Consider the following 18,352-nt stretch of genomic DNA (forward strand, 5'->3'; position numbering starts at 1 on the left):
AGAGCCAGAGACCTCTTAGGTCATGGGTTCAGATCCCAGATGTGTGAGTTTAGTTAGGAAAGGAGCTTTTAGGCGTTGTGGGTAGGGATGATGATTTAGGGAAGTGGTCGTTTTCGATTTGGCTAGATGTCTCTCGGGTATATTTATGGCACGCATTGCTGAATCTTTTCCGATGCGTGAGGCCCTCTCTGTGGCTCATCGGCTCGCCTTGATCCAGTGCGTTTTCGAGACTCGCCTCTTTCTCAGGATCTGACTATTATTGATAATATCAGGAGCTTTCCAACCAGGTGGATGGAGCAACCATACAGCATTGTTCTCTTCAGGCCAATCATGTTGCACGTTTGTTAGGCAAGCAGGCATTGAACTTTTGGATAGATTTTCATTGTAGGGATTACGACCCTTTGTTTATTCAATCTGCTGTAAACCTCAACTACGTAACTGACCAATGGAAAGGGTGGTTTTATTATATATATATATATAATCATCCGAAGCTATATTAAGCTTCTCTACTCACTACACTCGTATCTCTCTCAAATTAGTTCATGAATTCAAACTCGTGCCCAAATTACGATATGAAATTGTGAACAATTTGAAAAGTAAAATTCTTGAGATGGGCTCACAAGCCTAAGCTGAGCTGTTAAGTATCAGTCAACTTTTGAGCTCAAGTGCTCAACTGAAACATTGCCTTCGTCAAACAAAAGAACAAGACAGAGAGGAATTTTTTTTAAAAAAATCACAAATAGAAGAGAAGTGATTTAATTAAAATAATAATAAGAAGAAGAAGAAGAATTGATAACTTGTCACATTATCATCACTTCACGCGTAAACTGGAGCCAAAAATACAGATATGAATCATGTCTCCGAAGGCAGTCCATTAGCTAAATTAGAATTTCTAAAGGGACGTGCCGTGCCTTCAATAAAATTAATGGTGTATCTACATTAAGCTAGCCTATCAAAGTTCTATCTTTGAGTCGCCAAACTGGCTGAATAAAATTGCCATATCCATACCCTGTACCATTGTAGGCACTGCTGTATCATAAGGACAGGTCTTTGAGAAACCAGCATTTCCATTTTTATGTACTTTTTTTATGCACCTTTTAAACTTCTCGTGGCATTTGATATTGGTCAAACCTGAAAACATCAAGAATATGCCGGCCGATATATTAAAATCAGAAAATTTCGTATACAAAAATCTACCTAATAATAATCTTTCAAACATGAGTTCAGTCGAAATGGTTAGAGGAAGGAAGAGATTAGATGGTATTCCACATTGATGAAAAAGAATGATAACACACGTAAAAGCTTCGTTTATGAGTTGATGGCGTGTTACAACAAGAAAACAAATTTAATTTATCTAAGAGGAAGTAATTATCACGTTTGAACCCAGGAGTTAGATGATCACCAAAAAGTAACCTCTGTATCCACAATGCAAATTTAGTAAAAAGGGCCCAGGTCATCTAGCCTCAAATAGGGCAACCTACCGACCAGAGGCATTCGATCCTTTGAATTCAGAATATGCATCTGTGACAAATATAAAGATCATTCGACAAAAAGCAAGCAGAAGGTTACATTGTGGGAGCGGCAAATCCAGAAATTTGAGGGACGAAACCATTAAAAGCCAATAAAAATAGATGAAGCACAATGGCACATTCATCTTCTCCGCAGTGTGTGAAATAAATATTTCTGTATGGATATTTTCAGTACCTCTATCTCGGCCATTCATTGGGGGTCAAATCAGTAACTATTGGACCAGATCCAAACACATCGTGGACTTCCAGCAAGAAAGATGAGCAAAAAAACACAAAACACTAAAATTCTTAATAAACATTATAAGCTTCTAACTGTTCCTTAAAAAGTCTATCCTTGTTCAAGTTGACCAGGTTGTACATTGTTCAATTTCTTAATAATTGACATATCAAGACAAGGTTAAACAATCATCAATACATCCTTTCTTACATAGATTAGAGGGATGCAATCAGGTAATTCAATCTCAGGAATCATCATTCAAGTGCATGCAAACTTCTCATACAGGTGTAAATCAATATTTGGTTAATAAGCCTCACAACAGTTGGACGGCTGTTGAAAACATCTAAGTCATACACCAAGGATGCTCCAAAATGTATCTTTTCCGCACCTCAATTTCCAAGAGAAAAACAATGACATCATAGTGAAGTACATTTACACTCCATTTTTGGTGATTTCCTCGAATGAATTTATAGCAGTAAAAGTCAGATGTATCCTAAAACAACACTGCAAATGTTAAGAGCATATTCCTGACCTCTATCATTGAAAATTCATAAAGTTACAAGTTTTAAAAAAAAGCATAAAGTTGGCAAAGAAAATTCCATTTACAAACAATTCTCTCTTGGTTATTAAGTAATGGCCGGTATGTAAGAAAGTCATTCAAAAGTTTAGAGTTTGTTGCTTAAGGTGTACATTTTTTACTTTTTCATATCATCGAAATTTCATCAAGGTCAAAAGTAGAAATAATGTAGTAACATATAAGATCTAGGTGTTAAGAAGGAATCAAGTATAGAATGTAGATAATAAAATTCATACGAATTTCTGAGGTCAAGAAAATGCATAATTGTCTGTGGTCATGAACTGACTGATAAAGGAGTGGGAATTAGTTCAAATTACTTGGGCTTGATCTATGAAAAGTTTAGCATGCATGCACCAGGTAAAATGATTGAACCAGAACTTGAGAGACAGATATCACATCGACCAAAAGATCTGAAATAAGCAATTAAAAGTGTGGAATATATATGTAGTAGAGGTAACCGTCATGAAGCAGAACGATACAGAGGAATGACCAATTAACCTTACAAGTCGAGTAATGGCTTTTATATGAGTTATTTGAGCTTAGTTTATTCAATGATGGAAATTGAATTGACGACTAAAAAACAAAAAGACAAACAGAAGGATTGGGATTTGAAAGAAAAACAAATTGAACATTTCACATGACTTGGCTCCACTAAAATGAGAGATTTACTACCGTACACTACAGGACTAACATGGCTCCCATGAATCAACCATTTCAAATGCTAAATAATATTTGTGAATTGTGCCCTTCAGCTTTTTATTTTATAATTACTATTTCTGGCTTCAACTTTTCCAAGCAATATTCTGTTGACAGCAGAGCAGCATACAGTAGAAAACGAACCATACAAATCCTCAGCCCAGTTATCCGTTGAGAAGTTGACCATTCACATTGATCCACTAAGGTGAATCAGAAAAATGCCAATAGTTGTATTGTTGGCAATGCCATCAATCATAAATGCATATGGGAGGCATATATTTCTCTATTGTGCCAAAGAACACATCATTTGCAATTGAAGAAGCACAAGTATAACAATGGCAGTCAAAAGTTGGAGGTCCGAGGAATGGGACTACTTATTGCACAAAATTCAACTAAACAAGTTTCTTTTAACTTATCAGAAATAAGAAAAAATATATATATTCAGCTGGACGACAAAAGAACTTGTGAATACAATTCACCAATAAAGACGTATCACTTCAATTTCGTTGCTCTCATCCATAAACAAGCAAAAGGGAAAAATAGCAAATAAAAACGGCTCACAAAAAATTTGCAACAGAAAATTACAAAAGAAGTTAAATCATACACACGGTTTTGGAGAGATCCAACTTAAAATTTTCAATTAGATTTAGATTATCTTTCGCGGTCATTGTACTCCATTCAAATGACAGAGAATGCAGGCATAATTGAAAGTCGTTTGAAAAGTCAAATCCAAGGACAAACCACGCCAATCAGACAGAGAATGCAGGCATCATTACAAGTCATATACCTTTTCTCTCCACACATTCATCATGAATTTTGCAACAAGCATCCAGGTCATCGCAAGGTTTCTCTCCCGGACATCCAGTCCAACCTACACCACAGTACTTCCCGTACCTTATCCCAATCGCTGCACACATTTCAGATTAAACAAACAAAAACAGATGAAATTAAGCACCACAACAAACAGTGACCAATCAATATCATTCGCAAAGCATTCTTTCGAAGAAACGTACTATTGCAGTTCTCCGCCACACAGGTTTTGCTGCACACAACCTGTTCATGGCCAACGGCTGAATGAAAAACCATACAGAAACTCATTTTTCGCATAAAAGGCTAATAAATCAATAAGAAAAACACCTGACGTTCATCGACGGCTTCTACGAAAACAATTAAGACTAGAACGAATGCGGCGGCGACGCGAGTCCGGTGCCGAACAACGGCGTATCGCTCTTGCATTGTCGATTTCCTTTTCAACTGCTATTCTTCTCTCTTATATATTACATGGACGCTTGCCCTTCGTAGCTTCTCCTGCGTTTGCTCTAGTTACTTTTAAATTACTAAAATGCCCTCTCAATCATTCGGATTTTTGTGTGGCCTCTGCTCTCTGATTGGCTAGGGCCTCCTTTTATTACGTGGTTTCGAAAAAATTAAAAAAATTCATTTTCCTTTTTTTTTAAAAAAAATTCATTATATTTTATGTTTTACAAAAACAAATATAATTTTGCCGAAATAAATTATATTTCAAAGAACAAAAAAAGTCGAAGGTTTTACACTTAATAATATACCAAAATAAACATTATTATACATTAGTGTTATGAAATACAATAATTTTATACATCACTCAATAAGTAACAGTGTAGTTAAATTTCAATTAGGTTTTGAGATATATCTTCATAAATGAGATAATATTCTATTCATCTGAATTTATAGATAAATTGAATAAGTTCGGCAATTTAATTTGGACAAAAATTTGTGTCAGACGATCTCAAAGATCGTATTTGTGAGACAAATTTTTTATTTAAGTCATCCATGAAAAAGTATTACTTTTTATGTTAAGAATATTATTTTTTATTGTAAATATCGACAGAATTAACCCGTCTCACATATTAAGATCCGTGAGACGGTTTCACACGAGACCCACTCTTTAATTCGAATATTCCGATAAATTTATATCCGATTATTAAAATAATCAATTAGTGGATCTATTTCCACTTGCATAATCTTTTTCAAGATGACAAAACTATCATAAAACTCAACTAGAAGAAATGAAATACGACAAATGCCCACAAATATTTACCTTTTTTCATCCTTTTTTTTTAAAAAAAAAAACATTACTCGTATGAAAGGACAATTCAAGTTTACTTCTGTCACCAAACAAATCAAAATATTTTTTCAGCAAAACGGAATTCAAATGAACAGATGGCATTTTGTGTTTGCATATCTTATTTTGGTGCAAACCATATAGACTCTTTTCAACAAAGGAAACTAGCTGCTGCATCAGTTGAGGGAAAATTAATAGTCAAAAATACACTAATAATTATTGGAGACAAATCATATTCAACACTGCTTTCTCAGCTTCAAAACTTTGAAGAGAAACAGAAGGATGCTGGGTAAGAATGGTCCTTACCAATGATTATAACTACTTTCTTCTTTTTTCAAGGATAGTAACCGGTAAAAGTGAATCCCCTTCCGATGATCTCACCAGCACAGAACCATGCAAAGCACTCGAGCCCAAACAAAGCCGCAATGCCTGCATCCTCTACCTTCAGCTCCTGCTTGTTCTTCCACATATTCTTCACATAATCCAGTTCCTTCCAGAATGACTCCGTACGACCTGGAATGCTGCACATGGATGATTATGATGTTAAACAGAGATGCAGAGGAGGCCAAAAACAAAAAAAACACATTTCTGGGGTACATCAAAACAGTCGATTGCTTAAATAAATTTAGCAGAAACTTAGCTGAATGAGGCATGCAATGAGTATGGGACCAAGTTTATTATGTGTAAATTTCATCAAAGGAAGGAAAATGTTTTGACCATCCAAAAATCTTAATTTGGCACAAAATTTTCTATCATGACTTGAGAAGGAGACCATGGCTTTAATTTCTGCAGCTCTGCACATCTCTGCCCCAAATTCTTTCTGCGTTTGCAGGTCTCTGTCTCCGAGTCTGCAATCTACATTTTCCTCTCTGCTACCGAACGTTCCAATCTCTGGAGCTTCAACTTTGGAGATGATGACGATGATAAGATGAAGAGGATGAAGATTAACTCGATGATTTAGATTTTTTAAGTTTTTTGTAATATACTAAAATGACCATATGATTTACTAATGAATTTTAGATGATTGTAATTTTTTTTTGCTATGATTTATGTTACATTATCTATTAATAAATTTTTATTTTATTGAATGTTATCTTTGTGAAAAATATTTAATTTAAATAATATAAATTATTTTATATATGTTGAAGTTTAAAATTTGTGTAAAATGTGTTTTATTTCGATAAAGCGTGCGCTCCGCCTCGCACTTTGCGCCTCAGGTACCAATGCACCCTAGTGCTTTAGTGCGCCTTACGCCCTAAATACTATGCCCCAACCTACCCTAATTTCTTGGTCCAGAAGTAAGATACATGAACTACTTAAACCCATAGTTGTCGAACGCGAGCTTAGAGGTGAGAGGCCCCACCAGGCAAGGACCCTGCGCCTAGGGACATCCCAGATGACCTCAGGCGCAGCAATTCACTAAGGCGAGCTCAGGCACTCGTTTGGAATAGCCTTGGAAGTTCACTCAGGCTTTTTTAATTACTTGTTTAAAACAAACAGCCCAAACCCAAACCCTAGCAAACCAATGCCTCAATACGGAAATCAAAAGAAGAAAGCTCTGAACAGAAGAACGAGGAGAGGACATCTATATACAAAACAACCAGAAAAATACCGATTTCACATCTTTTGGATGAAGAGGAAGAAGAAATTAATGTTGATCAAGAAATGAAGTCCAAAAAAAATACAAGTCCGAAAGTTCTGAGGACTCTGATGATTCGATGGAAGAAGATGAACTTGATTTGGATGATTGAAAAATTTTAATCATGTTACCAAATACTATGAACTTATTAATTATTTTTTGTTTTGTGTGACATTGTGACTTAATTATTTCATATTTTAATATATTTATTCTAAAATAATTTTTTAAAAAAAACTAAAAAATGTGTGCCTTGCTTCGGTAAGGCGCAAGATTTCATGGCTCTTGTTCGCCTCGGTGCATCTTGCGCCCTTAACAGCTGTGCTTAAACCATCAAAGTTGAGCATCTCGTCAAACACTTCACATGTTGATTCTTTTATGATTCACCATTCTAAACAAGTCTTTTCGAACGAAAGCAATATGTATGAATGTATGGGAACATCTCCTTCCCAAAACCATATAGGTAAAGAAACATGCAGAGTAGACACTCAGGAGATTCAGTATCCAATTGCGCAACAGGTGCACGAGCACACAATCAAGGAAATGAAACTAAGATCTGGTTGGTCACAACAAACCACCATTGCAACAAAGTGTAATCAAACACCGACAAATGTAATCGGCTAAAAAAACAAATGACTTAGGTAAATCTTATGGTTTCAGGTGCTACTTCAAGTTAACATAAATTGCATTTAAAAACATGCAAGTCAAGCAAAATACATAGCAATGAAAAGACACCAAAACACTCCAAGGAACGCAGTCAAGCCCACAGTAATATGGTTGATCAATCATAAATTTTCATCTGTAGACCACATTCCTTCTAACAATGCCAAGAAAATTGTCGTGAGTGAGCATGACAACATGGTCCCACAACTACAGCTGACAACACAAACAGCACCATTTTTTTGCTGCACCTCAGTCTATCATATACTGATGGAAAAAAAGAAACAAATAAAACCACAGGGAAATATAGACAGGATTCAAAACCTTCTCCGTTGAAGTTAAAAACAAATATCTAAGGTGATGGAATGTGGATATCATGTCGAATCAGAAACCTCTAACAGCCGAATTGCAAGATATTCTCCCTCATCTACAGTTAAAAATTAAACATATATATACACCGTCAAAGAGATTCACACAGAACATTCAAGCTATAAAAACAGACATCATATAAAAATGTTCAGGAGATCAGTACAGAAAAGGTAAGGTTCTCACATGTGGATTGTCAACTTTCCGCCGACGTCCTATATAGCTTACATCAATGGACATTCGGACTATGAAAACACTACTCTCAATAATGTGTAGTTCAATAAATTTTCAATGAATAATTGGAACATTCAATGGTAAGATTAATGTTCAAATTTTTTTTTAAAAAAACCATTTAAAGTTTTAAACAGCTCAGGTATATCCCAGTTCCACTTGTGCTCACAACTAATTTTCTCATTTTGCTTCGGCATTTAGCCTGTTGCACCCCTAGGCTAAGTCACGTGACATATTTGAACCAACATAAATTGAATGAGCCCAAAACAAGACAGGAATGTCCCACTAGAAGGTGGGAAGAAAAGTTGATTCAGCCTGTCCAAGACTTCATTAAAATCAGCACAATACAAAGTAAAAGGTCCTTCAGTAATCAATTTACTTAGTTGATTTCATGGATTATACAAATTACAATGCAAACTGAAATATTCCGATATCAACAGGTACCCTTGGAGAAAAGGTCATGTTGCTTATGCCATTGCAGATATTTTATTTGTGCATACATCAGCCATTTATATCATAGGCGTTGGGGCCGATAGATCCAGAAACAGACACCCTTGGAGAAAAGGTCATGTTGCATAAGTGAGAGTAGATATTTATTTGTGCATAGGTAAGCCATTTATATCATGGGCGTTGGCGCCAACACATGAACTAATAACAGCATTGTCTCTCAATCAGGTTAGTCGCCATCCAACAACATAAATATTAATATAGAAAACTGAACAAATAAGAATTTCTAGATTTTTTCAGGCAACAACCATTATTTTTTCCTAAGCATTAACAAATCTAATGCAGTCTCATTTGGGCCAAAGAACAGGGTGAAGAGTGGAGGCCCATCATTTCAAACTCCATGTTCTAGGAATACTAGACGAGAGAGAAAGGAGATGCACAAATGCAACAGGGAAGAGGAAAAAAAGAATAAAAGAGATAATAGTTGTTAGTGTTGGCATCCAGAAATTATTCCGAATTTCATTTGTACTAGAAGCTGGTAGGGGCAAGAGAGAAAGTGTCTCTCTCTTGTTAGATTTATTTCCATTCCAGCTTGGTTTCATTCTATTAGGATTATTTCAAGCTGAGCACTTTTTTTCAATCAATATAACCTTCCTTACCTCGTTAGTACACCTATTATCATCGTTGAGGTTGTATCTATTGACAAAATTATATTGGAAAACAGAGCCATACAGAGGTTTCAATTTCTAAGAAAGAAGATTAATAAGCTGTCCAAGAATTCCAATCAAAACCATGGATGTAATGCAAGGATGCAGAGTAACCTCGCAAGACGAGTGTAGAACAACTGTTTTGCCAACTCATTGCATTTCTCCACAGTTGGCGGGTCTACAATGTATTGTTTATTTTGCTCCAACAATTGCTTGTGGTAGGCAGATCCATGCTTGGCGACAAATTGTGAGGCTTGTAAAACCTTGGCTTGCACTTGCTGCAACTTGGATGCCATCAATTCTCAAAGAAGGTTCTACACGAAACATATGATACAAGTTAAGGTCAAAACTTAAAACTAAAATGGTTAGATATTTGAGTTTCCATCTGGACATAATCAACAAATCAAGACAACCAAATGCGGAGAAGCTTTTTCCCAGGAATTGTCTGAGTTTACTATATAGACTTCTAACGATTTATGAGACAATATAGAACGTGATTATAATGAGGATATTTCCATAATATAATTGCATTATTCAAGTTTACCAGCTGATTAACCACAGCAATTCATTCCATGAGGCATGAGACATTAATTGGAGTATAAAACAATCCAGGGATCATTTTACTTAGCGTTGTTACAAGTATTTCCTTGCATCAAGAATGAAAGAAGCATCATTTCAACACAAGCACCACTAAATAGAGTAACTTGCAGCCAAAAACTTATCATCTGACACTTTTCTTACTAGCTAGGATATGCCACAGATGACTTACGTTCATCAGAGGACGAAAGAAACACCATAACCAAACTTGATACTTAAAATTCAACCATTTTGCTAGCGAATAGTCATTGGGATTAGATAATTTTGTTTGTTAATACAACACAAATCAGACCTGCTGCAATTCAAAAGTACAACGAAGGCAGCGACTAGACAGTACTACTTTCATCTATACATTTAGCTCAAGGCTACTTTCCCGACAAAGAAATATGTTTTACTACATAAATCACAATGGCTACAAAAGCAAAAAAACATTTATCTACATCACGCAGTCATTTCGATTCATTGACAGAAAAGTACACTTATTTCCACCAATTCAGGTCTTCCCTATTATTTCGTTCCTCTGTAAGTCCACCCTCAGGGAAAAAAAAAACATTAGTTACCTAAAAATATCAAACATTTAAAACCCAGTTCACAGATCGCATCGAATTCTAGAGCCAGCACAAAAAGAAACCCTAAGAATGACCGATCTGGTAACAGATCTGATAAATATGCTCAAAATCCCATGAAAATGTGTATAAAAACCAGAAATTACAGCCCACAAATTAGCGCAAAATTAGCAATTGACCTCTCCTCGGACCCTGGACGAGAGAGTTTCACGAGCGAAGGGTTTTTCACTCGTCTATCCGCTCAGTGTATGAGAAAAGAAATGAAGGGAGGGCGAAAAATATCAAATTGTATAATTAGAAGGGTTTTTATTTTTTGACCTTTGTTACTAAATCCTGTAAATTGTAGTTATCATTAACTACAGCATGGAGCTAAACTGACAAAAATTATAGTTTAAAGTAGGCTTTTATAAAGTATAGGGCTCACTTAGAGATAGTCGACCCGATCTACATATAAAGTTAAAATTAATATTTTTGACACAAAAAATAATATTTTTAATTAATCGAATCATATAAAAGATTTGTATCATAAAAGTAAGACAAAAACTTGTGTGAGACGGTCTCACGAGTCGTATTTTTTGAGACGGAGTTCTTATTTGGGTCATCCATGAAAAAGTTTTATTTTTTATGTTAAAAGTATTACTTTTTATTGTAAATATCGATAGGGTTGATCCGTTTCACTGATAAAGATTCGTGAGATCGTCTCACAATAGATCTACTCTAAAAGTAATTCAAGAGACGATTTCATAAAATATTTTATGTTATCTAAAAGAGTAGGTCTCTTGTGAGACGGTCTTACGAATTTTTATCTGTGAGACAGGTCAACCCTACTGATATTTACAATAAAAAGTAATACTCTTAATATAAAAACTAATAGTTTCTCATGGATGGCCCAAATAAAAGATTTGTCTCACAAAATACGATCCGTAAGATCGTCTCACACAAGTTTTTACTTATCTAAAATGCCTTCCGTTGTCATAATGAAATTTGGTTGTTAACTTTAAAAATAGCTTTAAGTTTCGAAAATACCTTTTAAAGCTTTTATTTGTCATTTGGCCTTCATTTAGAACTTTTTTATACGGACACAAAACAAATGTTAAATTACAATCCTACAAGGTCATAATTAAATTTTGAATTTTTTTATATATAAAAATATATAAATAATAAAGTGAGAACAATTCTCATTTTGCAATATGTAATAGCTAGTGCAGAATCATATTTTATTTTTCTTCATTTTTTTTAATTTTAAATTGAAAATAAATAATAGACAATAAAATTTTTATTAAAAATTGATGAAATTAAAATAATGACAAAGGATAATTATTAGTGTATTACTAACAATATAAATAAATATTTATCAAATTAAATTCAGAGCCGAAAAAATAAAAAAATTATTTATAAATGTCATGATTTAAATGTAGGACCGAATGCTTACCGTTTTACCAAAATTTATAGCTAGTGATAATTGTGCAACTCAAATCTTTTTAAACCACACAACAGTTCAAGCAACATGGTTCGATCGCTCTACCAAGCAGGGACAATTATTGCACTCAACAATCTCCCTCCCAATAATTGCACTCCTTGCAATCAATAGGAATCGAACTCATGACTTTGGCTCTGATAACAATTGTAGGATCGAATGTTTACCGCTTTACCAAAAACTATAACTAGTGGTAATAGTGCAACTCAAATCTTTTTAAACCGCATAACAACTCAAGCACCATGGTTCGATAGCTCTACCAAACAGAGACAATTATTGCACCCAACAGTAAATTTACCAATTTTTATGATTGGTAAAAAAAATTCATGTCAAGTCCAAAAATAAAATATATAGAGTATTTTTTTAGTAAACTTATTTATACTAAGGTTTAGTAATAAATTGAGATATAGAAGATGATAAAATAGTGCATTTTAGGATATTTAGATGATATAAGGATATATTATAAAATTTTAAGTAAGGCTATTTTTAAAATAAAGGTTTAAATGGGATAATAAAAGTAAATTCTCATAAAGTATTCGAATATAAAAATTATAATACAATATATTATATTTTTATGTTTTACAAGATACTAATATAGTATATAAATCTATTATTATAAATTAAGTGAGAAACATATCAATTTTGTTGCTCTAACAAACTCCTCACAAGCCTCGAAAACATGGATGAACAAAGATAAAAAGAACATTTTTGTCACTTGAGTATTCTCTCCATTTCCATGATACTTAAAAATAAAAAATAATTTGTCATGCAACTCAAATATTTTAAATTATAATGCAGCTCAAGCAGCACAGTTTCAATCGTTCTTCCCGCATGGAAAATTATTGCACTCCAACAATTTTTCCTCCTAAAAATTTGAATTTTTTGCAATCCATGATAATCGAACACTTAACACTTGTCGTTTGACTAAAAAACTATAGTTTGTGAGAACAACTATATTTTGTGGTAACAGTACAAGTTGAGTAGACCAAATGTTTCGATCATTCTCAGAACAAGAGCACTTGTTACATACACTTCAACAAATTAGGATGTTTTTAATGAAGAATTCCACTTCTCTGGTTTAGATTTAAGATTTGGCTACACGCCTACACATCTATCATTAGGATTCCCGTAAAATCCAAGAATTTTAAGTTTTATCACGATAGTATATTTTGGATACCAGGATTTATCTCATTTGAGGATGTGAGATTTGTAAGATTTTACCAAGATTGAGTGAATAATAATATCGTGTATATTATTATTTGAAATTTCGCAGATAAATGCCTAAGATTTGAGTTGATATGGAGATGCCGGGATAAAAATCAGGCAAAGGATAATAAAATCCCTAGAATTCGAAATCTACAGTGTATATATTTGAGAATTTCGAAAATTGAGAGATAAAAGATTTAGAGTTCGAATTTATATCACGGATAGATCACGATTCTCGATAAAGATTTGATTCAGATTCAAACGCGATATCACTCGATCACGATAGCAGCCAACCCCTATAAATAGGAGGGCCCTGTAGACTCGAAAATCACACCACATATCACACCAAATTTTCGAAAATTTTGCTCTAGTCTCCTTAGGAATTTTCGAGCGCAGCGAAGCCCTGCCGCCGTCCAACCAGTGAAGTAGGAATTTCGAAGAACCCTAGCCTTTTTACGTTTTTCATCAAGAATTTAAGGTAAGTGGGCTTGTTTTAAATTATTGAATTTCGATGCATATATTTTCGATTTTATAAAAATTCGGGCGAGTACAATTCTTCTTCTACACCCTTCTGGTTACGATATTTTGCATGAATAAATGTTTTGACACTGTGAGAATTCAACTTGATATGGGTGGGAATCCCAACCATACGTACCCTTACGCGGTGGGGGAGATAACCGCTATACGGCCTCGTCCCCTTAGAGCAGTAAAAATTAGGGACTGATATCAGTAAACCATTGAAAGTAGATGAATCTCAGTGTCGGGTTAATGATGCGCACGTGATAAGAATTATGTTTGCATGGTATGTATATTTCGAAATTGCATGTTGTTTTGTTGTACTCGAACGGCCCCCACTTGCTGAGTATTTCCCAAAATACTCACCCCTTACAACCTTCCCAGATAAATCCGAAGAGCAGATTGAAGAAGAAGAATCGGAACAATTTTGGGGCTGGTGAATTGTTTTAATCTCGAGAGTTGCTAGTAAAGAGGTTTCTGAATTTTGGTACTCAAGTTTTATGTAAAAACGTTTCCGCATTTATTTCATTAGTTATTTAAGTTGTAAAGACTTTGGTTTTTGAGATTATGATTAATAAACTGGTATTTCGGTTTATACTATGCTACGAGGCTGGTTGTTTCAATTGTGTGATTGTTAAACGACGCCGGTGTCAAATCCCGAGTTTCGGGGCGTGACATTCCCTAAGTTGAATTAAAGTCGCGTTAGTTCTATACTCCTATTATCTTGTACTTGTAACACGCTTTTAGATAGAACAATGAGTTAAACAGTGAACTTGCGATTACAGAGTCTATTTTTGCACAGATAATTTTTAAATTATGGCCGAAAAATGCATTTCAAAATTCCTTTAAAAATATATATATATATTGACAGTCAAAGAATCATTTTAAACCTCACTCATTTGATTGGTATAGTTATTGACCTATTGAGATGTTTTGAGTTGGCGATGGAATGAGTGACATGGATTAACACACTCTGACGACAACATGAGGATGACAGGGTAGCTAGCTCTCATACTCTCGATGCTACGTGCGTGGATGAGCGACGACTTGATACTACGTTCCTAGCACGAGTGACCACCGTTACTGTTGTTGATGTGAGTTCATTATGTTCCGACCAAGAGAAGCATCAGATCAAAAATATTCTAAGCTCGATAGCTGGTTAATTACAGTTTTGAATACAAGACGACAAAGTTAGTTCTAAAGTTCAGTTAGATGTTTTAGTTTGGGTCAAATTATTGTTGTTTGATACTTGTGTTGTTGAGTAGCAATAGCACTTAATTTGTCCTAAAACATGTGTTGAGTATTACGGACATGCGGTTGGGAGATAAAGATTTGGTGAGACCCCAAGAAGTGGGGATTTCAGACATGCATTTAGTGAGTCAGATCAGGTTTAGAAGATCAGGATTAGGTGAGTACTCAATCAAAACTCGATTCCAGCTAGATTTGATGGAATTCGAGTTGAGTTCGAGTAGCACAAATCTTTACTCAAATCGAGTCCGGGTTTTAAATTTTCAGCTCGAGTAGCTCACTGGCTTTTTGAGTAACTATATTTGTGTTTTTTTAGAATATATAATTTAAGGTATTTTTGTCAATGTTAATATAAAATTTAAACCCTACAAATATTTTTGAGCACGAGATCGAGCAACTCTATATTTTCACGAGACAAGTTCGAGCTTGAAATTAAATACTCGATCGAGTTTTCGTCGAGCTCGAACCTAAAAAATTGAGCTCGAGTATTGCGGTATTCGAGTTTGATTCTACTATAACGAGTGTAAACAAACCGAGCTTATTCGTGAACTTTTCGAGTCGGCTCGAAAATATTTGATTTATATTCGAGTTTGTCGAATTTGAGCCGAATTCGAACATGTTCGAACTTTATTCGAGTCAAACTCGAGCCAAAATTATGTTATTCGATAGTTCGCGTGATGTTTGCGGGCTTTAGTATTTTATTAATATAATATAATTATATATTAAATAAATAAATTTCGAGGTTTTCGACTACTTATTTTCAAGCATTAATTCAAATAGTTAGCGAACATATTCGAAGCTTTAATTCAAACCAAATTCGAGCCAAAAGTATTAAAATTTACGAACTTCTAATCGAACTCGAACTATGAAAGAAATAATTCTAGTCGTATTCGAATCTTCAAATTTTTATTATACTCGACTCGATTCGGTTAGTTTACACCCCTATTCGACTCGTATGCACCCCAAGGTGAGAGCTCACTAAGTAAGGATTTGAGAAGTTCGATCTCAGAAGCCAGAAATCGCTCTAAACTAAGACAAAATCATGTGCTCTCAAATTGTAAGACATTTAGAATCTAAAAAAAAAATAATTTGCAACTCATTCTTATGTCATCGTTTCTAGAACGTATGATTTTGGTGGATTTTCAAGAAAAAATCTAATTTTTTTTCTGCTTATCTTTCTTGGATAATATTTTTTAAGGATTTTCTAAACTTTTTCCCTTATTATTCCTTTTGGATTCATTTATGTTCAGATTAGAGAAAATGCTTATGGCTATATGGGCAGTAGTTATGCAAATGGGGGATTTAGCCCAATTAGTTAAAGACCAAACCCAATAATTTGTTTTCTAAGGTGATCGTCTCCACGAGAAAAATCACAATGTTAATTTATAACCAAAATAACAATTTTTTTCTTGCGGAGAGGACCACTTTATAAAAACAAATTATATATATATATATATATATATATATATATAGGTTAATTGACATAGTCAATAATTTGTTTTTCTAAGGTGATCGTTTGTCTCATATAAAAGATCAATTATGCAGTTTAAATTTATTTAAAAAAACTTGACCACTGAAACAAACAAAGGAAAAGAAACAACAATCTCGAAATGTACTTGGTCAAACTTCAACTTTTCATTATTCTTGAATTTATTTCTTCCACACACATATATATTTAGTAGGTCACAGTCCGTGAGACAAGTCAATCATACTCATATTTACAATATTAAATAATATTTTTGACATAAAAAATACTATTTTTTTATGGATGACCTAAATAGAAGACATATATCACAAAATTGACTTGTGAGATCGTGTCACGAAAATTTTTGGGTAATATATACATACACATTAATTGTTATATTTTTTTATATAATCACAGTGTGGTTGGCTATAAGTGAGATGATCACACATGTTCACAATCCAATAAGCAATTAATAATTGAAGTTTGAAGCAATAAATAATTGGCATGAATGAATTGAAGATCGAGTGTGTGATCCCAGCCCAGTGCATGATTGCGCATGGGAATGGCGACCATAATTGCCCTCATCCACACACATGCTTGCCAACCAGAGAAACGAATTTAATTTGTAATATATATATATATATGAGATACAGTTTACGTGCGATCATTTAAATAAAACAAATTATATTATATTTAAATATATTTATTTTTAAATTATTAATTCAATTGTGCCAGGATGATTATCGCAATTATTATGAGTTTTTAATTTGTAATTACATGTTCGGGATGATTTAGTCTCTTCTTCTTATCCATTAATTATATTAATTAAAAGAGAATCGGTTTAAAAAATAATCATTAATGGAGGTGCGATTTGTTCAAATGATGTGTATAAATATCTATCCTTTAATTTTTGTGGTCTACAAGGTGTTCCATTGAGTAGTTGTTCTTTTAATTATTATTATTATATTTTATGCTCGATATGTTTGTCTCTTTGTAATTTTGGTTTTATATATGTTGTCAAAATTGAGTTTTAGTCTCATAACTTCATTTTTTTATAATTTAATCATTTTTAATCGGGAGTGTGGATGTGATGTTACGTATATGAATGAGGATTTCTTACTCACCATTTGCCAACTTCTCTAGTTTCAAGCACTTCTTATAAACTTAAGTTTATTATTGCCAATCTACTTGAAAATATAGAATAGATATCTTGTGAGACGGTCTCACGAATCTTATCTGTGAGACGAGTTAAGTCTACCGATATTCATAATAAAAAGTAATACTCTTAGCATAAAAAGTAATAGTTTTTCATGGATGACCCAAATAAGAGATCCGTCTCACAAAATATGACTCGTGATACCGTCTCACACAAGTTTTTATCGAAAATATATAAGTGATGAATGATCAAGATCTTATTGATTACATATATATTGATGAGTTTTATGAATTTAATTAATTACAATTTTCTATTTATAATAATTATAATTAATTATTATATTTCTATAAAAGAGAAAAATAATGAAATCATGTTACTATTAATTTGGCAATTTGGAGACTAAGATTTGTAGGTGAATAAATATGTCGACATTTGACTATTGTTTCTTAACCAATTTTGTAATTATATCTGTTCAAGTTGTATTTAATTAACTACCCAAAAGAATTGTGTTTTATTATAATGAAGTTAATAGAATAACAAAAGTAATTAAAGTACCGAATTATTGGAAAATTAATTAAATTGGAGGACCACCTTTTTGAAGGAGATTGGTCTACTTCAATCATTGAAATTAAAGTTTCCTAAAAGTCAGTAAAATTAAAAAAGGCAAAAACTTGCACGACGGTCCTACGGATCGTATTTTGTGAGACGAGTCTCTTATTTAGGTTATCCATGAAAAATTATTACTTTTTATGCTAAGAGTATTATTTTTTATTGTGAATATTGGTAGTGTTGACCCGTCTCACAGATAAAAATCTTGTGAGCATATCACAAGAGACTTACTTATTTAAAAATTGGAATTAATTTATTGAAATTAATTATCTATACGCCATCTAGCTCTATAGGAGACGTAGGGTTATACATTAACAAAAATTATTTGGAAAAAGGGCCTTTGGG

The 18,352-nt window shown here is 33.6% G+C and overlaps 2 protein-coding genes and 1 long non-coding RNA gene across 3 annotated transcripts; 1 reads left to right on the forward strand and 2 right to left on the reverse strand.

Moving 5' to 3' along the window:
• Nucleotides 1–742: 742 nt before the first annotated feature.
• Nucleotides 743–4,341, reverse strand: LOC142506189 (putative phospholipase A2 homolog 1). Its single transcript, XM_075619367.1, has 4 exons — nt 4,157–4,341; nt 4,033–4,072; nt 3,807–3,926; nt 743–1,131 (listed from the first exon to the last, which is right to left on the reverse strand). The coding sequence occupies exons 1-4, from the start codon at nt 4,253–4,255 to the stop codon at nt 953–955; spliced, it is 438 nt and encodes a 145-aa protein (XP_075475482.1). The 5' UTR covers nt 4,256–4,341; the 3' UTR covers nt 743–952.
• Nucleotides 4,342–5,205: 864 nt separating this feature from the next.
• Nucleotides 5,206–10,641, reverse strand: LOC142505403 (uncharacterized). Its single transcript, XM_075618377.1, has 3 exons — nt 10,510–10,641; nt 9,282–9,481; nt 5,206–5,641 (listed from the first exon to the last, which is right to left on the reverse strand). Exons 2-3 carry the CDS (start codon nt 9,461–9,463, stop codon nt 5,455–5,457), a joined length of 369 nt encoding a protein of 122 aa, XP_075474492.1. The 5' UTR covers nt 9,464–9,481; nt 10,510–10,641; the 3' UTR covers nt 5,206–5,454.
• Nucleotides 5,648–8,418, forward strand: LOC142505404 (uncharacterized). The gene is made up of 2 exons (XR_012804412.1): nt 5,648–6,450; nt 7,096–8,418. It is a non-coding gene; the product is annotated as an uncharacterized LOC142505404 (long non-coding RNA).
• Nucleotides 10,642–18,352: the final 7,711 nt, after the last annotated feature.

This window comes from Primulina tabacum, chromosome 10, assembly GCF_025594145.1.
Source record: "Primulina tabacum isolate GXHZ01 chromosome 10, ASM2559414v2, whole genome shotgun sequence".
NCBI lineage: Eukaryota > Viridiplantae > Streptophyta > Magnoliopsida > Lamiales > Gesneriaceae > Primulina > Primulina tabacum.

What these genes read in the sequence shown, in the direction of transcription:
- LOC142506189 (XM_075619367.1), bottom strand. Translation starts at nt 4,255, where the DNA reads ATGCAAGAGCGATACGCCGTTGTTCGGCACCGGACTCGCGTCGCCGCC. An exon ending in AAGCCGTCGATGAACGTCAG is followed by an intron (nt 4,073 to 4,156) that starts GTGTTTTTCTTA and finishes GGCCATGAACAG; the next exon opens with GTTGTGTGCAGCAAAACCTG. An exon ending in TGAATGTGTGGAGAGAAAAG is followed by an intron (nt 1,132 to 3,806) that starts GTATATGACTTG and finishes TGATGTTTTCAG; the next exon opens with GTTTGACCAATATCAAATGC.
- LOC142505403 (XM_075618377.1), bottom strand. Translation starts at nt 9,463, where the DNA reads ATGGCATCCAAGTTGCAGCAAGTGCAAGCCAAGGTTTTACAAGCCTCA. An exon ending in TTCTACACTCGTCTTGCGAG is followed by an intron (nt 5,642 to 9,281) that starts GTTACTCTGCAT and finishes ATCCATGTGCAG; the next exon opens with CATTCCAGGTCGTACGGAGT.